This window comes from Oryzias latipes, chromosome 23, assembly GCF_002234675.1.
Source record: "Oryzias latipes chromosome 23, ASM223467v1".
Taxonomy (NCBI): domain Eukaryota; kingdom Metazoa; phylum Chordata; class Actinopteri; order Beloniformes; family Adrianichthyidae; genus Oryzias; species Oryzias latipes.
In genome coordinates this window covers 14622480-14650320 of record NC_019881.2, presented here as the reverse complement: position 1 = coordinate 14650320, position 27841 = coordinate 14622480, and the positions used below count along the sequence as shown (strand labels likewise).

The window sequence follows — 27841 nt, the reverse complement described above, 5'->3', positions numbered from 1 at the left end:
TACCCAGGCCAGCCCTCAAAAGTAGACACTGCAAACAAAGCCATCATGCCTTGCAGAACATCGTCAAAGTTGAAGTCACTGTTCTCCCAAACTCTTGGGGATCTTCCTGGCTTTCCCACGTCTCCATCTTTATACATGATGTAGGAACCCCTTCAAGACAAAAAGTTTAAACCCAGATTCCCATCTTTCTTTCAACAAATGGAGTGTAGGAACAAAGATCAGAACGGATGCGAGCCTCACACCTGCACTCTGCCTGAGTCTGCTTGGAGCTGTCCGTGCAGTAGAAAAACTTCCCCTGATGGAAAGATTTCAAAGTTTTGGCCACATCTGTGATTAAATTTGCAAAGACTTTCCAACACCTGACAGAAAGCTCCTCCTCTGTGTGCTCTAAATTCCTTTACCTTAAAGAGTTGCACTCCAATACAAGCGAACATGAACTGGAGCAACGTGGTGACGATGACGATGTTGCCAATGGTCCTGATTGCCACAAACACGCACTGCACCACATGCTAAAAAACAGAAGAATGACAATAAGCAGTTTTCTTGAGAAAATCACATTACAACAGTGGTCAACAACCTTCTTCAGGCCACGGACAAGTTTCATGTCCGACAATATTTTCATGGACTGGCCTGTACAACCTGGGCGTCCGATTTAGTTTTTCTTAATCTCAGGTTTCTTTTAACTTTTCAGGGGAAAGTTTATCTTTATATGTATATATAATATCTGCAAATGTTTAAACTTTATTTGTACAAGATTTCCTACAGGAACCATTAAATAGTGTAGGAACCATTTGAATGTGATACATATTTTCACTTTGAAAAAAGGTATTTTCTCAGTATTATAATAAACTGTGGCAAGAAAAATCATAATTTGTAGTCAAAACTCCTGGTTTTTCTCTGTTAAATACCAATTTCTTTTATTTTAAAGTCGAAGGCTCCTCTGTTACCTTGGCACAGCCGCCATAAGAAAGTAGCGGATATATTTTTTAAAACGTGACCGAGCAACTTGATATACATCAAGAATGATTCGTAGGTGGTGGAGAGAATCCGGTAATTTTTCAAAACAAAACTTCCCTTAGAATCAGATTGTTCAAAAAAACGGAAAAATGTAGTTTGGGGACCACTGAATTACAGTACATGTTTTAAACAAGCGTGTGAACCTTCAGTCCTTTGGCTCTGTTGATGGCCCTCAGTGGTCGGAGCACTCGCAGGACTCTCAAGATCTTTACAACATTAATTGCACTGGACCTGGAAGACAGCAAATCATGAATTACAGACCAGTAAAAGGTAGTAATGACTCTTGAAAGTTTGAGACAGCAGAACTTATTATCAGAAGCATCTGGACTGAAGGACAAAGTGGAGAAAAGGACAACACAAAAAAATCTGACAAGAAACACACACAAACAAGGTGGAAAATAATGCAGATAAAAATTGCAGAAAATAATCCAGAGATAAAAATTAAAATGCTAATGAATCATGATTTCTATTTAGAGATAACTAAAGAGACCAAGTAAATGTCTTGCAGTTTAAGAAATCAAACACATGTTTTTTTGGTACTTTCTATGATTTTGAAACTTCAAAATGTTGAGCAAACGACAAAAATGACAAATAATGTAAACGCAATTTTTAAAAATTGGTTAAACACATTGTCTTTGTTACGTGAATTAAATCATTAGGTAAAACATGACTTTAGTTTTTTTTTTTTGGGATGAATGTTAAAAAGATCTGAACATTAAGATGTAACAGAGGACAAATAAAAAAAAAACACACAAATATGCACAACGCAGACAGAACAACAAAAACTGTTGAACAGACATTTACAGGCAAACAGAGCTACTGTGCTGTAAGAGAGTGTCAGTACAAGCCAACGATCAAACAGTGTGACCTTTAAACAGAAGTGGTTCAAAGAGAATGGCTTCTACATATTACCAAAAATGACTCAAATTAGTTTGCTGACATTTTGAATCTGACACTTATTGATTGTAAAAAGATGGTACATCCGTTCTTCTGTGGTCTGACCTTGATGGTCTGATTAACACCTCTGGACATCAACACATGGGAACTGTCTTAAAGTAAAACCAAGCAGTTCTAAAACAACAAAATAACCACCAAGATGTCCAGAGAAAGGAAGAACAAATGCAAGATCTTTTTTTCCGGTCAAAAAATAAAAGATTCAAAAACAAACAGTGTCATCAAAATGTCAAAGTACATCTGTAAAAGGAGGTGACGTTTTTTTCACTGAAGGGAAAACATTGTTTTGAAGAAAAGAAAGTGTGTAAAGAGGGGGAGAACATTTGTGCGACTTTTTACAGAGGAGGAAACGTTTGGAAGCAGTTAAAGGTAGTTCACACGGAGTGGGATGTTATCAGCCACATATCACAGTCAAACCAGCTGTGAGGACATGTTCCAGTCAAAGTACAGTTCATAGAAAAGTTGAATCATAATGCTTTAGGTGTTGCCCCAGTTGAGCGGGCTGACAGTGACAAAGAACACTATTTACCAACCACCTGAAGACAAGAAGTACTCTATCCATCTAAAAGAAAACAAAAATAGATACGAAGTCATAAGATATTGATTCTTTTTGGCCTTGTTTCTGCTGTTTGTCAGCCGAGATTACACATCTTTCATGGTGTCACGCTGGGAATATTTTCAAAATAAAAGTCTGTCTATGACTAAAGTACATACAGTTTGACTTTCTACTTTTTGCTCAAATTGGTATTCATCACCAGCTCTTCCACGTCTGCTCCTAACTGCTTTACGACATCAAGAGAAAACAAAAAAGTGAATGTTTCGTTTTCTTGAAATAAGAAAGGATCCAAAAATTATACAAGCAAAAGTGCTTTACAGGCAGAGAGAGCTATCTACATAGACAACAGCACAATCAAATGCAGATCCATCACATCAATTTAACTGTGATACATTCAAGAAAACTCCCACACACTACCTTTAAGAAGCAAAAACCACTGAGGTTTAGCATTCACGTGTCATTTCTATAGCCTGAGAGAGTCCTATCCAGAAACATGAGAACAAATTTGACCCATCAGCTTGATATGAAAGGTGACTGGAGAATTACAGGCTCATTTATCCAAGGCTTGGGACAATTTATGAAATGAAACACTATTTATGGCTGGAATCCAATTAAGTTGCAGCCTATAAAGAGACATATTTGCACAAATGTAGTGCAAAAGAGCACTATTTGTTCGGAATATCAAATCAGCCATATGAAATATTATAATGCAGTAAAATATGGCCTGTCAAAAGATAATGGATCATTTTTTTGTTTTTTCAAAGATGACATTTGACTCTCCAAGACTATGGAAAGATCAAATCAAAACAGTGACAGCTTTACACAGCAAAGGTGAAGGTCAGTAGAAGGGGTTACTGATACGGACTAATATGGACTTACGTCGAGAAGTCTAGTCTATTAGGCATTAGAGACAGAGAGTGTAGTATAGTGTATTAAACATCACAACGACAACAGCATTTCCATGAATTATTTACTTCGAAGAGCAGAAAATAATTGTTTTAATCACAATGTGAGAAAAGAGCAATAGTGCAAAGTTAGAGAACAGATAGGTGAGAAACATGGGACAATTTCCAAACATTTCTTAAACTCTTATACACAACTGTGTAATTGTACTTCAGCTCATGCAAAAGTCTCTGCTTAGGTATGCTGTCTAGTCACATATACACACAAGTGCCAAATGAGAGAAAAACATGCATGAGGAAAAAAAGAAAGTGTAGAGCACTCACTGTATTCCAGAGGAGATGAGGGACACACTGACCACAACTAAGTCCAGGATGTTGAAATAGTTTCTACAGAATGAGCCTTTGTGAAGGAAGGCTCCATAAGCCGTCATCTGCAAGCAGACGTAAAAAAAACACAATACAATGTGGATTTTTCATTAAAAATTTATTTATTTAACTATTCCTCTTTTTAAACCAGTTTCATAAAGCATAGAACTTCCCAAACTTCCTTGTAATTCTTTGAATCCCCATTTATTTAAATGTATATTTAAATAAGTAAATAGTTTTTTGCAATAGCTGTAGCTGTTTATGCATGTGCATTAGAACAGCCTTTTGCCCATGAATATATATGCAGCCATGTCAGAAAAAAGCAAACTACCTATTGATTGTAACCAGGTTCTTGAATTAGGTAAATATGACATGAATGAAGCAACAAAAGACATATTATAATGCCTCCTTTTTATTCATTGAAAAATATGAATAGGAAAATTGTGCAACTTTGTACTAGTTTAAATAGAGTAGAGACGTTTCTGAAAAAAACAGTGAGTAAAATGATATTAACCTTCAGGAATGACTCAAAAGTTGTTGTTGGTGAAAGTGGTACACGCTTTTGGGTTGCCATGTTTTCACCATTAGCACTAATGCCATCTATTTCTCTTCTTTTCCAAATGGGCTTGGATTTATTACAACACAGAGGCTAAGTATTAAATCTGTTTTGTTCTTTAAAGCTATAAATATCTAATTTGAAGATGCAGTGAGCACTACATCACTGCTGATGTTTTCATGGACCGTGCACAAGCTCCACATTAATCCCAATGTGCTCTTTGAATGTGACTATGCAGAGTAAAGCTTAAAACGGTGTAGATGCATACACAATTAGAGAAATATTGTATGTCTCTAGTCAATAGATCTCTCATGTACCATTTAGATTTACAGTATAAAATACCTTAAGAATAATTTCTATCGTGAAGAGTCCAGTGAAGACATGGTCTGCATACCCCAGGATCTGAAATTATAACAGCAACAAGCAACAATCGTCAAAAGCAACAAACCACATTGTTTAAGCAAGAAAAGAAAAATCGATTTCAAGTGCAGATGTCCTGCATGACTTCTTAGATTAGGATTTTGTTTCTTTTCTGTTTAATTTAATTGAAACTAAGGCATAGTTATACCACAACATTTTCAGGGTTGCACATGATTTTTGTTACAGGTTATTTGAAAAAAAAAGAGAAATTACTGATGTGCAAAAGCAAAACTAGCAAAACTTGAAACAGAAGAGCATCTGAAATGACTTAAAAAAACCAGAACATTTTACTGGAATAAAAAGCTAAAATTTGTGTTTTGTAAATAATTGTAACTAAACAGGAATAAACTATTATCTTGTGTTCCTAGTCCAATTAGGTGACATATTATCATTTTCATAATATAGCTACAGGGTTTTATAGGAAAAATAAGACAACGTAAAGTTAAACAAACTGTTTAACTTTTTCTCCAATAGTATGTAAATAAGAGTTATATAAAATAAATCTCATTAAGCCTAAAGAGCCAAGTAGAACATCTGGTTCTCTGTTATGTTCCTTTAATCTTTAATCCGTTTAGTTAAGAATAAATGTTTGTGGGCAGCTGATGACAGCTAAGAGTCTTAAGACTAAGTCTTATTGTGTTATGTTTCTGCTCAGCTACAATAGCACAATGATACTATAGTTTTAGGAAAGAAGAATGAATTCCATATGCAATAGTGACTATAAGGGGAAAAAGGATGAGTAAAATAATTAAAATTATGAAAACTTTCAGGAAACACAAACTAAAACAAAACTAAAAGCTGTGACCTGTGTTCTACACAACAGCGTTGTGTATTTATTGATTGTTTCCATCACAATTCTGCTATGTCCTCTGTCACCTGGTTTCTGAATGAGTCGTTCTTGACTGGGTCCTCTGCCGCGAGACTGATGCTGCTGAGCAGGATGAAGAAGAGGATGAGGTTGGTGAAGATGTTGTGGTTGACGATCTTATGGCACAGAACCCTGAATCTAAAAAAAAAAAAAAGACAGATTAAAAAAAAAAGGAGATACAAAGAGTGAAAAGAATTTACATACTTCAAAGAAGAGGGTTCGAGATAAGTGGCTTTAATACTTGTTAGTGTGGCTGAAGACGAAGAATGCGCGGGCCTCAGGCATGGGAACGGCCTTCTCCTTTAGATGGATGTCAGAGAGTGGACGCGGCCTTGGGCCCACTGGCATTTCTGGCTCCTCCTCATCATCATCGCCTGATTGGAACAATGACCAAAAAAACATAGAGAGGATAAAGAAGAAAGAGAAGCAAGAAAAAATGAGAAGAAAAATTGACAAAACAAGCAAAGATATAAGCAAATAACAATTCCATAAATATGTATTTGTTACTCTTTTCTTCAAAATTTCCAAAAAATGTATTTGTCTTTTGCATCCAAGGGTGTTACCAATGTAATCATTTGCAGGGTATGGGTTCTTTTCTTCATTCTCATCTCCACAGCAGTCATCCATGCTGATCTGCAAAAATCAAATATTTATTTAACGATCTTCGAAATAAACATCATAAATTCTCCTGAGCGACATTTACAGCTTCAGTCTACTTTCCCGCACAAATGTGTTTACCTTTGTAGCTGGATTGGTTTCTCCATCTGAGGTAATTGACTTCAGCTCTATCTTTTCACTCTTCTTTTCTTCTAAAGGTGGTTTTTCATTCTCTTCATGTTTCTTAGGACTAGCAAGCCTAAAAAAAGACCAAGCTTTTAAACGTTTCACGTTCAATCACGTTTTGTTACACAGTTCCACTGAACTACTGATTTGGTTTAAGTTCAGAGTTTCAATGAAGGTTTTCACTGCAGCTGATACATTTTTAAAAAAAAGTAGCTGTACTTATGTGATCAAGCACAAAGAATATTAGCAAGGGAAAGCCAAGCTTTCCTTTTTACTTATTTTTTTCTTTTTTTAAATCGATGAACGTCTCAACCAAACGGGAAACATAATGATTTGTTCCACTAATGGGAACACGACCTTCTCCGGCTGAGCTGAAGTCTCTGATAATTACGACTTACAAACTTCTTTCACGCGCAACAAGACACTAGAAATATCTATTTAAATTGTTTTTATTACAAGAACTAAAAAGATAATGAAAAAAGAAAAAAAAAAGGTCATATTTCTTTTTCAATAAGCAGTACTTTGTTGTAATTCTTCAGCGGTTTTTACGTTAAGATTCAATTAGACTGAGTGTCAGCTTTGGCATTACTGACTATCTGGGCTGCGGGCGGCTTAAGCTCTCCCTTGGTGCCTTCGAGACTGAACAAGCTGCTGCTATTCCTAAGTCCCCCAACCTCTTGAAGTATAGGCAAAAAAATATAGCTAGCTTTTTTAAAGCTCAGTAAATGGCTCCCTTAGTTTCTCTTTTAGCTTCACCTGGCCAGTTTCTTCCTCTCCTTTGCCTCTTCCTCCTCCTTCTGGGCTGAGGTCAGACTCTCTGCATCTGCCAGATTGTCGACAGCAATGGCCAAGAAGACATTCAGTAGGATATCTGTTCAGAGGATGATGTAAGGTGTAACTTCAAAATATGGGATTGAATGGGAACACAAAAATAATGTACAACTTAGAAATACTAAACGCAACATTTTTTGGTTTTAGCAATTTAACTCCTGTGTGAAACAGTTTTTCACAACAAATCTTTGAATTGAATCTTTTCATAAGGCATAGGTGTCATAATTATGACACAGAAGCTGCTGTTGTTTTGCCAGAACCTCCATTGTTCAAGGATACAGTTTCCGCAGATGAACAGAATGATGAAATAGATGCAGACCAGCATGCCCGGAAAAGACGGACCACCATACGCCATAATGCCATCATACATCACAGAGTTCCAGTCCTCTCCTGTTAGAATCTACGGTCAAAGAGAAAATTTGGCTTTAAGTTAAACTTTTTGAACTGACTAAGAAATCCAGTGACTACAAGAAAAGAGCAAAGGGCAGGATGGACATGAAGAGACAGTCGCTGGGCTGTTACCTGAAACACGGTGAGCAAAGACTGGGGAAAGTTGTCAAAGGTGCTGCGCCTTGTCTCGTCAAAGTTGAACTTTCCCCCAAAAAGCTGCATGCCCAGCAGGGAAAAAATAATGATGAAGAGGAAGAGCAGGAGGAGCAGGGAGGCGATGGATCGAACAGAGTTCAGCAGGGAAGCCACCAGGTTGGACAGGGAGTTCCAATACCTGAATGAAATGTAAGAAGTTGTAATCTAACACATACATATATGAAATAAAACCATATTTTTTACACAATAATGACAAAAACTGTGTGTTAATTTTGCTTAATATGCAGCAAAATTCATATTAACCTGGTTATTTTGAAGATTCTGAGCAAGCGTACACATCGTAAGACAGAAATGCCGAGAGGAGACATGATCTTTGTTTCTACTAAAATTGTCTCCAGGATTCCTCCGCACACTACGAAACTGTCAAACCGATTGAAGAGGGAAACAAAGTATGCCTGTAGAGGGAGAAGGGCTTATCTTAAAAAAAATCCCCAAAGTTACAAAATTGTTTCACGGTTTTGGCATATTATTGTGAGTCCTACCTGGAGACCAAGACTGTACATCTTTAACAGCATCTCACCAGTGAAAAGTGCTAGTAATACTTTATTGGCTATGTCTGAAAAATAGAAAATATCAGAACAACAAATTTTAGAAAAGCAGGAAACATGAACGCAGCAAAACCAAAATGACAACATTTGCAAAAAGACTTTTTCCTTTTTTAAAAGATCTTTACCTTGTACATCTGTGAGCCACTGAGGCTGCCGGTGATGTTCAGAAGCAATGGTCAGAGTGTTGAGGAAAACCAGGAAGATGACCAGCCAATAGAAAACCTGGGATTTGACAGCTGCACGGCACTTCCTCCTGAACAGCCTGTTCCATCTTCGGGAGTAACGGCTGAGAAGGAAAACAAGTTTTTATTTACTTATTGGGTATTATCTAAAAAGAAGAGGTTAGGAGGAACGAGTGGGAGAGCCTGGGATGGAGCCAAGTAAAAGAGAAAGGAAAGAATGGAGGAAAGTGATGGAAGGTGGCCACCCACAAAAAGAAAGAGTATGAAAAAGGAAAAAATAGTTAATGAACAATGGTGAACAGAGCTGCTTAAATCGGCCTGTTGGCCATTCCAGCACAGATCTGTGGAAAAGAGTCATTTAACTTTAACATCAAAGAGCTGAAACAGAGGAATTTATTGGCAGAAAAATGACGGTAATGTAAAAAAGTTCAACAGTATCATTAAAATTAGGTAACATGATTTTCAAGAAAAGGAGATTCACCATTTTATAACCCTCAGACGGGTTTACAAATAAAATTTAGAATGATTTTCTGTACTGCACTTCATTAGTTTCTACTTCAAAACCAATTTAGCTTCAAATCTGAGTCAAGTCAAATTCCAAAAATTGTTGTTCCGCTTTTTCACAGCTTTAGTACTGATTTGACAGCTGAAATTTCATAACTGCTCTTTTGTGACAATAAATGATATCAAAGCAACTGCCTGAGCTTTTGCTATTCTGACATCAGAGAAGCAGTGATGCAGAAATCTCATTTTTCAGGTTTAAATCTTTATGCTTAAACCCTTTAGAACATTTGTAGATGATTCAAGGCAAAAAATACAATTGTTAAAAAATGAAACTAAATGAAACTAATGTCAATTGGGGAAAAAAACCCATTATACATTTGCAACTTACATGTATTTTTAGAAAAATAATTGACAACATTGCTTTAAAAACAGAAGTTAACACTCATAAAAATAGGGAAAAAAAGGTGATCAGAGGTTAACACAAACCTAAAAAACACCACCTCAGGAACAGAAAAGCAAGACGTATTTGCTGTGTTTAAAACCAAACAGTCATGTTCTGTTTGGAAAATCAGTTTTTGTAGAAAGCCTTCTGTACTCAATGTACCCAAAACCTCCAGCAGTGGATGTACAAAATTATAAAGCCACCAAACATTTTTAATTTGTGTCTTATTTTCTTTAATTTTTTTTTCTGTTTTTAACAGTCTGCGTGATTTGTTTTAGAATGATTGTATTACCTCATGTAATCCAGAACAACTGTTTTGCTACTAACTTGTAATGCATTCACTTTTTTGCTACAGTTCATTTAAAATTTAGCCCAAGTGTTTCCTATTAAAAAAGGTGATCATCTGCTAATTCTTTATTGCTTCTTATTGGCAATTAATTTTAAAGCGATGCTAACCCTGTAAAGTGGAAGATTATATTATTTGTGATTCTAAAGATGTAACAAAGGTGGCTTTTTTACCCGCAGAAGTATCAGAGCGATGTCCTTGTAAAGTCTTTTATTTTGTACTATCTGGGATGTCACAATTCTTGATTAAAAACCGATCTGTGTTACACCATTGACTAGAATTGTGGGGAAAGTGAATTCCTTCTGCATTTTTTCATTGAAATATGCGTTGTGCAAAATTCACATTTTATTCTTGTTTTATTGCATTACACCAGGCTTAATACAGGCCAGCTGTTTTTCTTTATTAGTAATTGCTTAGCAGAAAAAAAAAAAAGCTTTTTCTGAATTTTAAAGTTTTTTTGTTGTTGTTTTCAAACACACAAATCATATATCCCATTGTAGCAAAACCGTGACCAATAAAAAAATCAGGATTTAAACCAAATCGCGGGGAATCGTTGCATCCTTAGAATTTAAATATGTCGTCGAACAGAAAGAGGGGGAAGTAACCATGTTGGTTTCTCAAGGGACAACAAATAATATAAACGTTAGTTTAGGTACGGACTTCGATTAGCAATGCTATGTAAGTTTGTAAGGCTCCTGCAAACACTGCACACACAACTTTAATAGAGACATTAGAGCCGGTGGTTTGTAAGACGGTGGGAAACATGTACTAACCTGAACTTGGATTTGGAGATCCTAATTCTGGAACACAGAAAACAGAATGGATTATACACACAACAGACACACATAGACAAGTACACATGAAGGGGGTGATTTGATGGAAATAATGTTTTTTTCTCAAATGTATTTAGCAAACAGGATTTAGAGATTTTAAATTATTCACAGCAAGCAAACAAGTAAAATTTTTTCCGTTTGAAACTGATACTGATTGTTTTAAGCACCCTCTGCAAATTTCCTATTAAGGGTGCAATTCAACAACATGAGTTATTATAAACCCCCTCCAAACACATAGACAGTGGTATCCAGTCAAGATATTTAAATGATAATGATAACTGTTTGGGTTTCTGCCAATTAATCTTAGTCTGGAAAAAATAAAACAACAACAGTTTTTTAAATAAATGTTTTTTGATTGTTCACCACTGTAACAGTAAAATGTACAACACAGAAAACTGAGGACAAGAGCTCACAGAAGACAGCAGAGAAGATTCCTGGTTTGTTAACTTAAAATAATTCAATTTATTTTTGCATAATAAACAGTCACATCTAAAAGCAGTAGCTAAGATACACCTTCCTTAAAGCCCCGCTTCCATGAAAGTTGCGATTTGGTTTTTCAAACATGTCCTTGTGGCACTTATTTGATTTTGAAGGGATATATTTAAAAAAAAGAATTAATCTCAAATTGGTATTTTTGAGTACTGTGTTTCCTTTTTCAAATCGTTGTGAATAAAGAGCAGGCAAAAAAATGCAGTTTGAAAAAGAGCAAAAGGTATTTGTGACGTAGAAAAAAAACCGGAGGGGGGGGGGCAGCCTGCAGTGGTACTGCCCACAACTCAGAGATGAATTTCTAATAATAAAGACACAGACAAAAGTTTTTTTTTTTTTTTTAAACGACATAGTTGTAATTAATAAACCCCTGGGAACGCTTTTAAAATAGCTCAAAAGATGATCAGAGTGGATCTTTGAAATAATTTTAACTGATTCAAAAAAGTACATCTGATTAGAATTTCTTGGAACCCATTGCAATCAAGCGAACACTGGTTCTCTATGAACTAAAAAAAAATGTTTGAACTATGTGACCAGCTGGCTGAGCGGCTGACTGAAGTAATGAAATGTTCCACTGACGGCCTGAGCAAAGGAATAGAATGACTGACTGGCTGGATATGGGACCTGGCAGTACACACACTTTTTCTCTTCATGTGTCTGTCTCCATTATGAGATCAGCAGTTGCTGAAGTATCTGAAGCCCAGAGGGATTTCTCTGAAGCACCAGGGGGGCACTGACAAACAACAAAAGTCTTTCCCCGCAACATCTGGAGAAAATCCCATCAGGAAGAAACATATTAGATTTTTTTTTTTTTTTTTTTTTTTTACCAGAATAACTGCATTCCGCGTTAACAGAATTTTGATAAGAATTTTTAGGATAAATCTGTGATTGCGGTTTAAAAAGTACTCCTAATGTCAGAGTGCCCAACATTTCAAAAATGAAACATTTTTCAGACAGTAACATTAAATTTATCTAACCGAATTGATAAACTGTCTGTGACCACTTTTCTACTATTCCCTGAGTCTATGAAAATCTTTATGAAGTTTACAAATGGGCAAAAACAAAATAACAAACCCAACAACAGGTAAGAGGAAAATACCACAGTGTGTCAGACCTGTGTGACTGTCAGCTTCCCCATCTTTTCTTTCATTTGAATACATTTTTCAATTTGAAATAGTAAATTTGTTGCTCTGATTTGCATTTAAAATGATGAAGATAAGTGTGTTTGCTTCTGCACACTGAAGCGGTGGCCCTCTGGGTTTACAGTTCTTTTGAGACTTGTGTCTCAGAAAAAAATAAAAAAATAAGGAACACAAGTGTTTGAATAATGTAAAAAATATAAAAGGGTAGCAGGAGTGAATCAGGAAGTCAGCTGTTTTTGAGCTCCCACAGGAAAGAAAGAAAGCTTTTTAAGCAGCAAACATTAAGGTAAGGAGAGAGAGAGGACAGAACACAGGAAGAAAAGTGAAAGTAAGAAATTATTAAACATGGTTCAAGTACAATTCTTTTCGTACATTTTTCTGAGTATAGGTCACGCTTTTTTGCATAGCTTGGCCAAGGGTGCGACTTAAACTCATGAGCGACTTATATGTGATTTTTAATGTATAAAAATTAACTCATATGTTCGTCATTTTCCCACCGGTTGCCCTTTAGTAGTTGTTTTCTGCTAATAACCACTAAAGTGCACTGTAGGTGTGTAGGTGTGTGCAACGCAGCAGAAGAAGTGCCATCCAAAACAAACATAGAGGAGAATCTGATCATCCATCTCCTAAAGTTTATGATGTTTTTCTTCTTTGCATCGAGAGACATTATCATTCTTGTTTCTAATTGTTTCCTTTGTTGGACTAATGCAGGACTGCAAGTAATGAAAGCACCGCCATTCAAATGTAGCTCCTGGAGTTCCTAAGGTAATGATTGCCATTAAAAAAATAGACTGACTGATCTCATGAACCTAGACATGGAGACACACGTTTTTTGCTACAGGATTGAACATCAACTTTGACGTGCATCGAAAGAAGCAGCAAAAACCAATTCGACACATGCATCATGTCTGCTGTGAACGCAGCATTATGCCTGGCTGGCCAGAATAGTTCAGAAGTGTCCCATTTTTCTCCCAAAAGTGCTACTTATACTCTACAGCAGGGGTATCAAACTCATTTTCACCGAGGGGCACATCAGCATAGTGGCTGTCCTTTTGTGGGCCAGATACAACTTACACATGTGACTAAATGTAAAGAATAATAAATGTTACTACTCCTTAATGTTAAATAACTCATTTATTTATTCATTTTAACTTTTTAAAGTGACAATTACAGTTGCATAGAAAACATATGTTTTCTTGTTACTCTAGCATAAATCCTTTTTAAATGGTTTCTTTCAGGTTAGGTTATTTGGACAGTGTTTAAGTCCTAATGTGTCGTTGCCCAATCTGATATTTCAGATATCAACAAATACACGCCAATTTTTATTTTAAGAAATTAAAAAAATTTATGCTCTCGCGGGCCACATAAAATGACATGGCGGACCACATTAGGCCCGCGGGCCTTTAGTTTGACACATGTGCTCTACAGCAATTTATTTATAAATTTTTCTTCTTTATCCATCTTTTCTTTGGGCTCCAAAATCACAAAAAACCTGATCTAACATCGTGGCCAGCTTCTGCAGATTTATCCAACTTCATGCTAGTTAAACTTGTATCAGAGTGGATTGTATTGGTGACTTGTTTTACTCTGCTCAGACAACCTTTTGTGCATGAATGCTCATAGACCTTAGTGAGCCTGAAAAGACAAGGGCTGGCTTAGCCAGATCAATGAAGGATGGAGGCATGTTGAACCGCTTGTACCATGGCTAACACAGCCATACCAAAAGAAAAAAAAAAAACAATCAGGCTGGAGCTCATCCACGGGACTGTCAGATGGTGACTGAGGGACCTGAAGTCGAGACAGTAAAGAGGTGTGCCTGTGTGAGAGTGAGGTACTTACGCTAGCCGGGTGCAGCAGGTCTCCCCCTCTACATCTCCCCCTGGGGGGTTGTCTGTGTTGACTGACTCATTCTCACTGGCTGGCATGCTCACTAAGAGACAGGGCAGTGGACAAAAAAAGGAGAAGGAACTAGTTAGAGAAAATAAGGTTTTAGGACTCTTTCTTTTTATTGTACCTTAAACTTGCAAATGTCTGGAAACTCCAGCGGCACTGCCACAAACACACACCTGAAAGTCATGAAGCCCCGCCCTCAAATTTTGGTCAAACTTGCATATGAATAGTCACGAATTAACAATTTAAAATAGATAAAAGTCTGCTTTCTCCTGACTACTGGAAGGTCATAAAAAAACAACAAACAACAAACAAATTAAACATTAAAGTCCCACTCCAATCATCTATTGTAAAAGCATTCCCAGTGGTCTTTTAATTTTGATTTTTAGCCAAATTTAAAAAATTGGTGCTATTTTCTAGAACATAGTTTCTGCAGAGCGCTAAGAGTTCATTCGAAATTTACCTCTGAGTTGCGGATGGAACTGTTAGCATGGAGTAAGCCTGCCTCCGTTTCCCATCATCCATGTGTTAACACGGTCTCCCTCTAGCTTACAGCCTCTTACAACCCTAAGATAACATTACTGGTGCATCAAAAAAGTTGAGCAACATCGGAGCTCCCCAGGCGTACAGCTTTGAGCGAGATGTCAGCTCAGACGAGGAAAACAAAGACGTCCATGGATCTAGTCATCTACAAGTGGATGCATTAGAATGGAGCGCAGCAGGGAGCTTGTGGCCCACCGGCTGTAGCACCGACGCCACTCCTATATATATAAGCCTTTTTTCAATAGCATTTTTTTGTTTGCTCCTGATTCACAACGATTCGAATAAATAAGTACTCAGAAAAGCTATTTTAAGCTTAATTTTCTTTATATGTATGTTCTCCATCATAAGAAAAAGGCTACAAGGACATGTTAAAAACACAATTTGCATTGGAGTGGGTCTTTAAATTAATTACACATCATAAAAGATCTAGGTACAAAACTCTAATGGTTTTCTCTCGAGTTAAAGGGCTCTAAGCTAAAGAAAAATTGTTTCAAATAACCCATTTGTACTTTTATGAGTAGCAGGCTGAAGGCAAAACATAATATAGACTCCAGAATTTGGTCATCAAACACCATGAAGAACGCTGAGTCATCATCGCAGGCAAGGATTTGAAAATGATGGTGTAGAATTTTTCTCCCCTTAATCCCTATGCAGATCTGCAGACGTAGGCTCCCAAAGCCTCAATTTTTCTCAAGTAATTGCACTGAGCGTCATCAACATGTCACCCAAGCATGTGATGATGTGCAAATATGAAAGGAAAGTTGAATGCTGGCAGGACAAACATTTTGTAATATCAGTAAAATGAATCAGTTGGTGTGACTGGAAAACAGAAAGCAGACGGGAATAAAAGTAAAGAAGAAATGAGGGATAATCATTGACGGAGGTATACATGAGGAGAGAGGTGAATGTGTGATTTATTTAAAATGATATACTGCTCTTCCCTTTTTTCATTTGCTTTTTCTTTATTTGGCAGGAATAAGCTACAGCCCACTCCTGTCAGCCTAAATAGATTCTGAAGAACAGCCTTCAAACATACTGCACCAACATTTCAGTGCATCATGTGTTTAAACAAATTGTTAACCATCCATCCATCCACGAGGTGGACCAGAGCCTCCCCAGTTACTGTTGTATAAAGACTGGACGGTTCAACAGTTCACCCCCAGGCTTTTAATCTTCGAAAATTGAATATATAACAAACACTAAGTCTGGAAAAAGTTGGTGCTAATGGTAATTATATTCCATACTTCTTCATATTTATGATTTATTACAAGACATGATGGAAAGCACCTAAACAAAATAGTACAAAATGCCACTGAATATTGACACACGGATTGGTCATGAATAAGTCCAGTGTTGTACAGATCAGAAGAGTCTCTGAGCATTTAAGCGTCAGCTGTGAACACTAGATGTTTCTGCAGGCCGACACGTGCCACCTGCTGCTACAGCACTTGGTTAAAAGCAGTCAAAGCCTTCTGGTCTCTCCTGAGGCTGAATCCTTTCAAAAACTGTAAAGAAGCAGCCCGCTGCCTTCCCCTCAATGGAACTCTGAACTAGTTTAATATCTATTGTTAGAGTGAATCCCAAAGACCTCAAGACACTGAGACAAGGAGCCAGATGAAAAACAAAAAAGGAACATGGAAAGTGGGAGGCAGAACACTGACTGCAGGGACATGAAATGATTGAAACAGGTGTTTCATTTTTGTTTTCAATAGAAAGAAGGATTGGGTGGTAAGGGGGTGTCACTAATCTAAACTGTTTGATGATCTCCAAAGATAAACTTTCATAATTGCTTTTTTACCTAGTAAAACAACATTCATACTATTGGATGTGAACCATATATGAGAACTGGAGCGAGGGAGTGTGGCATCACCCAAAAAAAATGGTTTACTTCTGGCTCCAACCAAATGAAGTGAATTCTGTCACTTTTGCAATAAGGACATTGCCATTTTGGAGCAAAACGTCAATAATCAGTGATTGGTCTGAATCAACATTTCCATGGCAACCACTCTGGACAACTGGGAGTGAGCTTGTTGGAAGTCCACACCCCTACCACCAGTTTGTACCTTAAATAACTCCCACAATAGAAAAATGATTGAAAATGAGTTTTAGAAGGAAAATGTTTAAAAAAAGGTTGCAAAGCAAGAATGGTTATTCTGATAAATAGAATGACTGAGTAATGGCTGTTTCTTTTTTCAATAAAAGTCTATGGGATTTTGGCTTATTGCAACCAGCAGGTACTTCCTGTTTTGAATGGAAAGGGTAAGGTCACTCAGTCCAGTTCTCATATACAGTCAATGGTGCGAACCAAAAAAACGAACAAACAATATGTTCACATTTCACTTGCCTTCATTTATGTTTAGAAGCAGTTGCAATGTTTTTGCAGTCAACAAAAACATTTTTGCATTAGCCTGCAGGTAATTCACGTTGTTTCATTACTTGAATACTGTATAATGAAGTTTTATATATTTAAATGTTCAAGTGAAAATATTCAAAGGTTAAATCCTAAAATCCTAAATGTAGGGGAAAAGAACTGTTTGTGACTGTTTTGACTTGCATAAAACTACAACTACAAACTACAACTGACTACAACTGCAAGATTGTACTTTTCTGTGTCACTTTTTTTTTTTGCATACATAGATTTCATGCTTGTGTGGATTTGTCATCACTCACATTCTTTCACAAATGTGTCTCCAAAAAAGAAGTTAAACAAAGACCTAAAAACTCACAATAAATCACTTTTCAATTTTTCATTCCAAATTCTTAAATTCATCCATCAACTTCAAACAATAGTTGTTAGCAAGAACATTAAAAACAGAACACATGCCATCCAAGCAGCAGAGACTTAATCCCCACTCAATTCCAAGGCAGGCATCAAGAAAAGGATATAAAGTAGTCAAATACAAGTTTTGTATGATTTCCCCCCAAAATACATCTTCAAATATATCATTGAAGCTCAAAGTGATGCAGGAGGACTTTAGAGAAAGGAATCTGAAAGAAGCAGAGGATTGTGTCATCTCAAACTCAATGTCTTTGGCTGGGGTGCATGTGAACAGCACTCCAGTTTGGTCTGTGATGACATTACCCTCTTGTTATTTTTTCAGATAATTCAAGCAGATGCATTTTGTTTCCTTTCTTACTAAGATATTTCGTCTCAACACTGTAAACTCATCTCCCTGCTAAGCCTGCTTAAAAATTGTAACTTTTACAGCAACAGTACATTTGCTGCAATATAGATCTCTGCGCAATGAAGACATGTAATTTTGTCTGCAGCTGGGGTTATGCATATGGGGGTCAAAATGCCATGTTTTCAATGCAATAGATCACTGCAATCATTCAACTGAAGGTGTAGACAAAGATGAGGGTAAACAGTTTTACAGTGTTGAGAAGGGCTGCCCTTTGGGGGTTCGGAAGCCGTGAAAAGTGCAGAGAAGACTCATTGCTAAAGTGGAGGGGGAGTGAGTAAAGAAGAGAGGAAAAGAGGTCAAAGTAAATACAAAAGAAGGAGTAGATAGGTTGCAGTCTGCTTGCAAAACTGGAATCCAGAAAATCTTAAAATAGCGCTGGACCATGCAGGCAAACGCACACGCCTTACGAAGGAAAGCCGCATTTTTCTTCACTGCTCCACGAAGAGAGAGAAAATGATGATTTTTACCTGGGGACACAGAGCACGGCTCAGCAAGACGAACAAAACACACACATTCCCACATGTGAAAGCAGATGTAAGTACGCTACAAAGAAATATACAAAGACTGTAAACTGTTGACCAACCATCATGACAGTATATACATTTTATGAATGAGAGATTTGAAGACTTTAAAGAAACCTGTTGATTTTATGTTGACATGTTGCTTTTACTGAATGCAACACAATGCTTTGGTTTGACCGGTTCACTCCCCTATAGACTATTGGCTTCTAAAGGGCATCCTTTTCCATATTTTTATCTAAACAAACATTTAAGAATTGAACTGGGCAAATTAAAAGGAAAAACTGATTTTAAATGTTTTTTTCCAAAACTGCAAATTTAGAATGTTAAAACAAGCAAACGTTGCAAAAGATCTTGGTAACAGTGTGTCCTCCTGAAGAGAACATTCATGAACATTTAAATGCAGATGAAGTTATAAAGTAACATTCCCACCGGGCTTGGCAATGTGTGTTCAAGTGACCACTTCCAATGACAAGTCTTTGTAAACAGGTGTATATGCGCATGACGGGCTTCCGTGTTCAAAACACTGGTGTTCTCGCATCGCTACACAAGTTTTCAAGTCTATTTTTGGGCTCTACTTACAAAACACATGATCGCACTGAATGCACGTTGAAAGCTAAGCCAGCTGAAGTTTGGCCAAACAGGTACTGGAATTTGGTAATGACATATCGATGAATCATAGGATACTAAGTCTTTCATGTATCAGAATAGAGCTGTGAAAGAAAAAGCCTGGAGCAAGATTCGCAACACTTTGACATTTCACACCAAGTCTCTTCCAACTGTGAGTACATGCGCTAGTACTGGGTAACAACAGTCCAGTGTGAAAGCCATACGCTAAAAGCACTTTTAAGAACCCACATTCGCGTTCTTGAACGCGTGACACATGTCCGGTGTGAACATAGTTTAACAGAACAGAAATTTTGAAAAAAAACTATTTATATATGTTCTTTATTAGATATAGGAGAACTAGTTGAACATTTTTCTACTTTTTTCCTTGATGTATCCAATGAATACTCCTAAAATTCCAAAGATAAACAAAATTGAACTTTTCATCCAATTAAAACTCTCTGATGGGATTACCCTGACTGGAAATTCCCAAGACTTTTCAAACCGAAAACCAGATTATAACTCAATTAGAAGTACATGTCATAAAAAAGCTAATAAATACTGTTGTTCTGAGTCGACAGTGATTCTGACAGTACCAGTTACTGAACAAAGAAGTTACCCAAAAAACCTCGACAAGGTTCTCCCACAAAGAGTAAAAGGACAAAGCCAGAACCAGATGACAGCATGAACAAAGTAGTTGGCAGACAGTGAGTGTAAAACACACAGTTTGGCAACAAATGAAAGCTGGGCAGCTTAAATAAAATTATATCAAATATAATAAATAAATACAACAAAAGGCACAACTGAACCCAACTAAAAAAAAATATCTAAAAAGATCATTAAGGGTTTGTGCAATTCTTACATTCTTCATGCTGAAATATTTTAAAGAGATTAAACTTCTAAAAACATTGTTTTGGCTGTAAAACAAGACTTCACTGCAATATTAATGACATTCAACAAACATCTGATAATGCACATTCTTTATACTTATATTTTTTGTGCTTTTTATCCATTTTATTACAACAAAATGGGCTGATTCTATAAATATTGGCTCTAAGTACAATACTTTCCTTAAAATCCTTAAATATCTTCACAGTGTAGATTTGTTGTGATTTTGATTACAAATGAATTAAGCTACATCTAAGAAAATAGCGGTGGAGTATGATTTATTTTACAATATAATCAACTAAACAATAAACCATTGTAAAAGTACTTAGATGGCGCAGTATTCTCCTCCATTCTCAGTTTCTCATCACTTTTTATGGCAGGTGTACTGTGCACGCACAAGCCTATGCAAAGTGTTCCGGGCAGCAGGGCCAGGCTGCCGTCATTCATCTTCCCACAGAAGAAGCCAAGCAATTCAAAGAGTAAGTGACTTGATTTTTCACCTTCATAAACAGAGGAATCATCGATCTTACAGATGGCAAACTCTAGTGAATGCGAATCAATCACGTTGTCAGATCATGTACATATAATGGCCTAAGTAAAGCCATTTGATAAACCTAAATTGCAGATTGAATGATATCCACAGCTTGATAGCCCACACAAAGGACTTCTGGACCCTTCAGCTTTTTGCATGAACCTAATTTGTAAATTGAATATGGATGTTCTGAGTTTGAAAAACCTGTGGAACAGGTATTTTTCAAACCAAGTTTAAATAGATGAGCTCAAGTAAATCTGTTAGCAGAGTATTCACTTTTGTCCTTTGCATTGGTAAATGGTAATCCACATATTTGTTGATATTTGCTTGTTAAGGACACCAGTAACATCAAAACAACATCATTTTCTCATAAAGAAAAGAAAACTGGAGCTTTGTAGCAGATGAGAAGCATCTTTTAACATTATTTACTTTCCTTGAGTCCAAAAAAACACTGTCAAGGTCTGGGGAGGCGTGTATCCTAACATAAAGAACCATGGTATTAATGATTGTGTGCGTATTCTGTCACTGGTAAAGTACCCCACTTCAATTGGGTGTATACTACAGAGCCCATGGCCTGACATAGGTAAAAGAAAATGCTAATTCAATCCCACCAAATAATTTTGACCTTTTACAAACCCTGTAATTGCAACTGGAAATAAACTTAAATAACTAGTTTAAATTAGAGCAATAATAAAATATATTTTGCCACTGCATCATTGGTGTTTCCATTGACTATAGCAAGGTGATCGCTACACCCGGCAGCTGGGTGGACAGAGAGTCCCTGCTGGATGGGGAAGCAGCCAGGTCGGGCCTCCTAAATCTTACAATATTTTTCTTACTCTCATCGAGACAAGAATAAATTGATCCCCAAGTTTGATTCTTGGCATTTTTCCCTTCTCAAACTAATGTATTTCACAGAGACATGGAGGTAGCGGTGGAAAGCGGCTCCGTAGCATACTTACAGAATGTTTGCATTTGTTTGATTAAATCAGAGATGCTTTATATAAGAGCAGTTATTGTCTTTATCACTGTATCAATATCTAAACTGACTTTAAACCTCAGGAGGATTGTCCGAAAGAAGGCATGAATACCTTTTCAAGTACTCCTCATTCCTTAAATCAATGAAGTATTTCTTCACTTCATTAAAGTTAACAAAAAGGTAGCTTCACAACACAGTGTGACTTTCACTTTTATATTGAAACATTTTGTTTTTTCAGCAGAGTGTATCTTGAAGTTCTACTAGCCCTCCACAAACTGTTAAAGTCCCGTAAAAATCCAACATTTTCCACAAAGGCACCAAACGGCAGTACATTAATCACAGGTGCACCAGCAGAAACAGTTGGATCAGCACGCTGCGTGGCTTTCTTATACTGGGAAATACACACATTTGGATGCAGTAGCACTTACGGTTTCTTGGTTTGTCGTCATCTAAACCCTCCTCTTCGTTTTCTGGGTCAATGTCTTCAGCCTGAGTGATCCAGTCTAAATAGCCCTGCATTAGCACACATTTGAAGAGTATCAGTTCTTAAAATTAAAACATAGGGATGTTTGAAAAGTTCCTGAACATGAAAGATTCAAATGTTTTTTATTCAGATTTTATTTTTCAGTTTTTTGCAAATTTGTACAATTAAGAATCTTGTTTAGTTTGACAGACAACATTATTATGGTAAAGACCCACTCCAATGATCTTTAGGTAATCTCTTAAATATGATTTAATTTTTATTTCCATTATAATTAAAATTTAAAACTGTCATTTTCTAGGACAAAATTTCTGCAGAGTAGCAATAATTTATTGGAATTTCGCCTCTGAGTTGTGGGCGGTACTGTTGACCGTTGCTAGCTTATTGCCCCTTACACCCCCAACCTAAAATTAACAGTGAAACAAAAATGGCAAGCAATATTAAAGCTATCCAGCTGTACAGTTTGAGCCAGATGACAGCTCGGACGAGGATCTATTTGTCTGCAAGTGGAGGCATCAGTGTGAAATGGGGCAGGAAGCTTGTGTCTTGCCATAGTAACTTGTACAAGACAGCTACAACCTTTTTCAAAGTACATCTTTTGCGTCTACTCTTTATTCACAACAATTTAAATAAAAAAATGCTAATAAATGCAATCTTAAGATTAATATTATTTATATATGTCCTCCATCAGCAGAAAAATGCCGCAAGAACATGTTAAAAACACCATAACATGATTTTCATCAGAGTGGGTCTTTCAATAATGTTCTGTTTTATCTTGGCCAAGATTTTCCTTATTGTTTTTTTTTTCTTAAATCTAGTTTTACAGATTATTGTTATTGAATTTACAAATCTTCCTGGGAAAAGATTTAAAGTCACAGTTTTTGGTTGCATGTCTGTCACCATTTTATTACATGCAAAGTGCTTGCATTTGAAATACACCAATGCCCAATAACAAACACTTTGTGCTGTTTTGTTCTCAGAGGGTATAACAAAGGTGAAAAAGCAATGTTTGCTAACCAGATCAGAGGAACACAGACCTTTAAAATGCAAAAAAGTAAAATAAATGTCACAGAGCCACTGTTGTTTGGTTGTTTGTGCATGTTACCAAAACAGGTATAAAAGCTCACCTTTAGGTCTTCCTCTAGCTGCTGTTTTTCTCTGAGTTTCTGGAAGTCACCGCGTGCTTTGGCCTTCTCTCTTTCCTTAGAAAACTCTCTGGGAAAGGCAAAGGATAGATTGGCAGGGGAAGAGAGAAGCAGGGAGAGATGGGGCACAAGAAAAACAATCTGAAAATGTATAGCTAACAACTGGGTAAGTATTGTAATGATAATGAAATCTTAAAAGAAGAAGGTAAACACCTGCCGAAGAAGAAGAAAATAGGGTAAAGGAGGAAAAAAATGCACTTCAGAGATGTTAGTAAGCAAATACAGAAAAAAACCCTGTAAATTTCAATTTGTCCAAAGTCAGACATGAAGCAGAAAATTGACAACACACAGGCATCCCTTGTACTGTGCTTAGCGCTTTTTTAAACTCCTAACTGCAATAAAGACTGTATTGTCTGCTCATGCTTGTAACCAAACAAACCATTTCTGTGGTAACAGCAGACAAATAAAATAAAAAAACTCACAAGTACAGTACAAACATTGCAATATCGCTGTTTTGTTTTAGCAGATATCTTTTAAAGGGTGGCATATTACCATGTAAATGAATGGAAGTGGCATCCTATGGTTACTCAAGTTTGTCTTATTTTATCTTTTTACACACTCATATAAATAAATTTACTTTGATACTTTCATAGTCAGAAACATCTGTCTTTTTAAGATTCGACTGTCCACTGAAATAAAAACAGCTGGTGATGCCTCTTGCTCAGTTTTTTTGTCAATGTTTTATCAAGTTTGAATATCCAAAAGACATTTTCTTGAAGTTATGTACATCAAAAAAGTTTTGCGTACAATCATTAGAACTTTTTTGACAAAGTAATTGTTTTTATTGTGTGCTGTTTTGCTGTCCTATTTACAAAGACATGATGCTCAAGCATGAGAGTGTGTGAAATTTGAAGCAGTGATGAAAACCGCAGATGGATCGGTGGACGCCACACTCAAACACAGATCAATGAGCATAAGAGAGGCAGCTATTGTCTCGTTTGTCAGAACATTAAGAGGAGACCTGGTCTTATTGATCTGTGTGTTGGAACATCAGTGTTCATTAGCTTCATGTGCGTATGCAATTGTGATTTCCAAACCCAAACACTTCACGCTCAATTTTCCTTTCACTTTGTCTCACCTTTATGTCCCAGATCAATTTGCTCCGTCCCTCTTCTTTCTGTCTCTTTTCTTTCTGTTTGCACGATACATCAAATTTGGACGGATTTACACCTCATGTTTATGTTCCTTCATCACAAACTCTCTTTGAACTTGTTTGGTCATTAGTTATTATGCCAATCTGAGAGCCACACACATTCAAAGGAGGCTCTGGTTGGTAAAATGTCAGAGTGGTTGTGTGCTGAACTGACAGCATCATTAGTCAGAAACTAGACAAAGAATCAGAGGCCCAGACCTCCAAAATGCTGTTTGTTATCACATTCATGTTGTCTCACCGCTAAGACTATGAAGTCAAATGAGGCCCAGGGAGGTGGGGCAGATTCCCTTAATCAAAGCATGAGCTGGAATCATCAGTACAAGCAGATATCTCCTTTAACAATGATGACTGTATTCTGTAGTTTCACAGCAACGCTGCCATGAGAGCCTTTCATGAGAACAGAGTCAGCAGATGAGCTTTAAAGCTCCAAAGGGACATTATTTTAAAAAGCTTGAGGGTCATGGAGCCAGATGCTCTGCTGATCTGCAACTACACAAATCGTATCAAAGAGAACTAAGCAAAATACATGACCACACAAAATTACACATCCCAAAGACTGGTGCAAACAAGAAACAACAGGTAGAAGAAAATGTAAATCTCTGCTGAAGGGGGAAACCAGGAACAACAGCAACATAGAGCAAAGAGGAGTTAGTTTCCGATCATCTGCAGCCCTGCCCTTACCCGCTTAACACCCCAAGAACCAAGTTTAACACAAAGAAGGATCCAATGATGATTAACGTGACAAAATACACCCAGGGCCACCTGTAATCTACAGCATCATTGACCTGGGAGATGGAAAGGAATCAAGAGGCATCAAGATGATAGGAGAAATAAAGAGTAAAGGATGAGAAAATGGGGAGAAAGAAAGTAAGGCGTTAGAGCCTGAGTTATATCTTCCAACAGTGAGACAGGTGGGTCAGGCATTGTAAAAAAAAAAACAAAAAAAAAAGCATCGAAACAAGTTTGAATAAATCTCTTAAAAATGATCATTTCTACAGAAAAGTAATTGAAATGTATTTATATAAATGGAGTTAAAAGCATGGTTTTGTATTTTTCTTGCCCTCTAATGTGTTTCAGGGTTAATCACTGTAGAAAGAACAAAAGGAGTTAGAAACATGAACTGACTGTGCAGCAAGACTTCCCAAGACTGGATGTAATGACAGTCCTCATGACAAATGATTATCTCTCCAGGACCTTCCAAATAATTTAATTTAGGGATTAAAAAAAATTGTAATCCTTTTGTGTATATTTAATCAAATTTAAACTAATTTCAGAGCTAATTTAATAGATTAGATTTTGATCTAACTCTTATATAAATTATTCTTATTCTTAGAAACTCTTATGTTTGTTCAAATTTGCTGTACTATTAGCTTAATAATTTGGGTGTGGGATGTCTGGACTTGATAAGGTTTTTTTTTTTTTTTCATCATGATCTCATGATGACTAAATGAGGAAATGAATAAGTAAATGGGTATCCATGTAACTTCAATATTTAAGGCAAGGGCCTTTTCAGAAATGACTCAAAAAAATTGTATTAGTTGTTCTACCTTGTGCGTGTTTGTTTATTGTTTTATTTTCTGATTGTGCAAGATTTCTGTGGTGATCTTTCTTCTGGCCAGAGGGGGTAAATTCTTTATAACCCCCTTGACTTTCTTCAGACAGGGTAAAAAGCGCTACTACTGCGCTTAAGATGAGCACAAACTGCACAAATAATCACTTGATCAAAGATTGTGGAGATTCTAGGTTTGAACTGCTCTTAGGCTTGTGAAGTCAAATCTTATCATCGCTGTTTATTTACTCTCTCTAACCTTTGAGGTAACACTATTGTCACCACATGGCTTTTGTTTGCACGTAATTCCATCTGCAAGCCACTTGAGAGAAAATGAATTCGTTTTTTATGTTTTATCTTCAGCAGTACCAAAAAAAAAAAAAGAGTCTTGATACATAATCAGTGATTACCTCCACAACGATCACTCACAACACACATCCACGGAGCAACAGATTAAGCTCTTACCCGCTCAACACCCCCAGAACGAGATTGAGAACGAAAAAAGAGCCGAAGATGACGAGAGAGACAAAATAGACCCATGGCAGCTCATAGCCCATAGCATCCTGCATCTGAGAGAGAGAAGAGGCAGAGAAGAAGTGGAGGAGAAAAAAGGTGGGAAATTAAAAGTGAAGACAAAAAAGAAATGATGAAAAGAGGGGGAAATAAGCATTAGATAAGAAGGTTTGAGAGGATTAAAGAACAGAACGATAGTCCAAAAGTCCAGGATAGAGTTGTGTTAGAGAGGTAAGTAACAAAAAGCAGTGCATGTTAACTAGAGCAACAGTTAACACTAAAAAAGACTGATCTGTGAGAACAATTGTGAGAGGAAACCATTTGGTCTATCTTTGAAAAGCAAGGTCCTGGTGATCAGCAGTGATGGTGCGTACATGCAGACTATAAAAACCAACATGCTCTGGTTATGATAATAGTCCAAATAGTCTGTTTACATTTAAGGCAACAACAATTCTGATTTAATGAGCATATTTGAAAGAACACAGCGTCATCTGGAGATCTGTTGACATGGAGCATTCCTTACAGCACCCAGATACATTCCAGCTGAGAGAATGGCCACGATCTGTTTAATGTTAGGTTGGGTCAGGGTCTGGGCTTATTTTAACACTCCCTAAACATGACAAGTATACCCATGAAGCGTGTTAGCATACCATTCATTGCATGTTTGCATTGCCTGTGATCATTGGCTCTATATGAGCCAATGATGTGTTAATGTGCTATGTTTTAAGCAGGAAGAACCTACAGGCTCATAGAGGCCAAAATTTCATAAATTTCTATCGAGAAGCAAACAGCTATTACTCAGACATTCTGTTTATCACTGACCATTCTTGCTCTGATACCTTTTTATTTTAAATTTTCTAGCTATTATGTTATTTTTCCCCCTGATATTTTCATCCTGTAGCGCAAGTTATTCAAGCCAAATGCCTGTTTGCTTACCAATGGTAGGGGTGTGGTCTTCTAACATTGTCAATGCTGAATGGCCAGAGTGGTTGCCATAGAAATGTTAACTCAGACCGACTCTGACCAATTACTGATTACTGATGATTTTTTGCCTCAAATGTAGTGACATCTGTTTCAACAAAAAAGTGGCTACTAAATTGACTTTATTTTGTTGGAGCCGGAAACAAACCATGTTCTATGGGTGACGTCCCACTCACTCAGTCAAATTCTCATATATAGTCAATGCCTGGGATTTTGGATACAATTTTATAAATCTAGAATAAGGAGAAAATCTGTGCGGTTCATGCGGATGCAAAAAGAGACACAAACCATCAGAGTATTGTGATATATTTGTATTATTAAAAAAAGAGATTTTGAGATTGAGATTTTAAAATGCTTATAGTAAAATTGGCATCTTGTTCTAAATTCTTTCTAAACAAAACCTTGTCTCCTTCAAGATATTGGTGAGGATGTAGAAATAGTCTTCTTCTGGGGTTTTACCATTGAAGGTTTGT

At 36.8% G+C, this 27841-nt stretch overlaps 1 protein-coding gene across 5 annotated transcripts in view; it reads right to left on the bottom strand.

Moving 5' to 3' along the window:
• Positions 1 to 27841, bottom strand: part of LOC101173517 (voltage-dependent L-type calcium channel subunit alpha-1C) — a 197723-nt gene that overhangs the window by 33930 nt on the left and 135952 nt on the right. For 4 of the 5 annotated variants that reach the window (XM_020714255.2, XM_020714256.2, XM_023952670.1 and 1 more), the window contains exons 8-29: positions 26340 to 26443; positions 23095 to 23182; positions 21915 to 21999; positions 18362 to 18430; positions 14185 to 14275; positions 10655 to 10681; positions 8533 to 8693; positions 8342 to 8415; positions 8103 to 8254; positions 7776 to 7977; positions 7533 to 7653; positions 7179 to 7293; positions 6378 to 6495; positions 6203 to 6272; positions 5881 to 6013; positions 5648 to 5777; positions 4694 to 4753; positions 3754 to 3860; positions 1161 to 1248; positions 402 to 509; positions 243 to 295; positions 4 to 150 (exon numbers count right to left, since the gene is read on the bottom strand). In XM_020714255.2, the coding sequence (XP_020569914.2) occupies positions 4 to 150; positions 243 to 295; positions 402 to 509; positions 1161 to 1248; positions 3754 to 3860; positions 4694 to 4753; positions 5648 to 5777; positions 5881 to 6013; positions 6203 to 6272; positions 6378 to 6495; positions 7179 to 7293; positions 7533 to 7653; positions 7776 to 7977; positions 8103 to 8254; positions 8342 to 8415; positions 8533 to 8693; positions 10655 to 10681; positions 14185 to 14275; positions 18362 to 18430; positions 21915 to 21999; positions 23095 to 23182; positions 26340 to 26443 (2303 nt within the window). The remainder of the gene's footprint in view (positions 1 to 3; positions 151 to 242; positions 296 to 401; positions 510 to 1160; positions 1249 to 3753; positions 3861 to 4693; positions 4754 to 5647; positions 5778 to 5880; positions 6014 to 6202; positions 6273 to 6377; positions 6496 to 7178; positions 7294 to 7532; positions 7654 to 7775; positions 7978 to 8102; positions 8255 to 8341; positions 8416 to 8532; positions 8694 to 10654; positions 10682 to 14184; positions 14276 to 18361; positions 18431 to 21914; positions 22000 to 23094; positions 23183 to 26339; positions 26444 to 27841) is intronic. The other variant, XM_023952672.1, reaches the window with a different exon arrangement.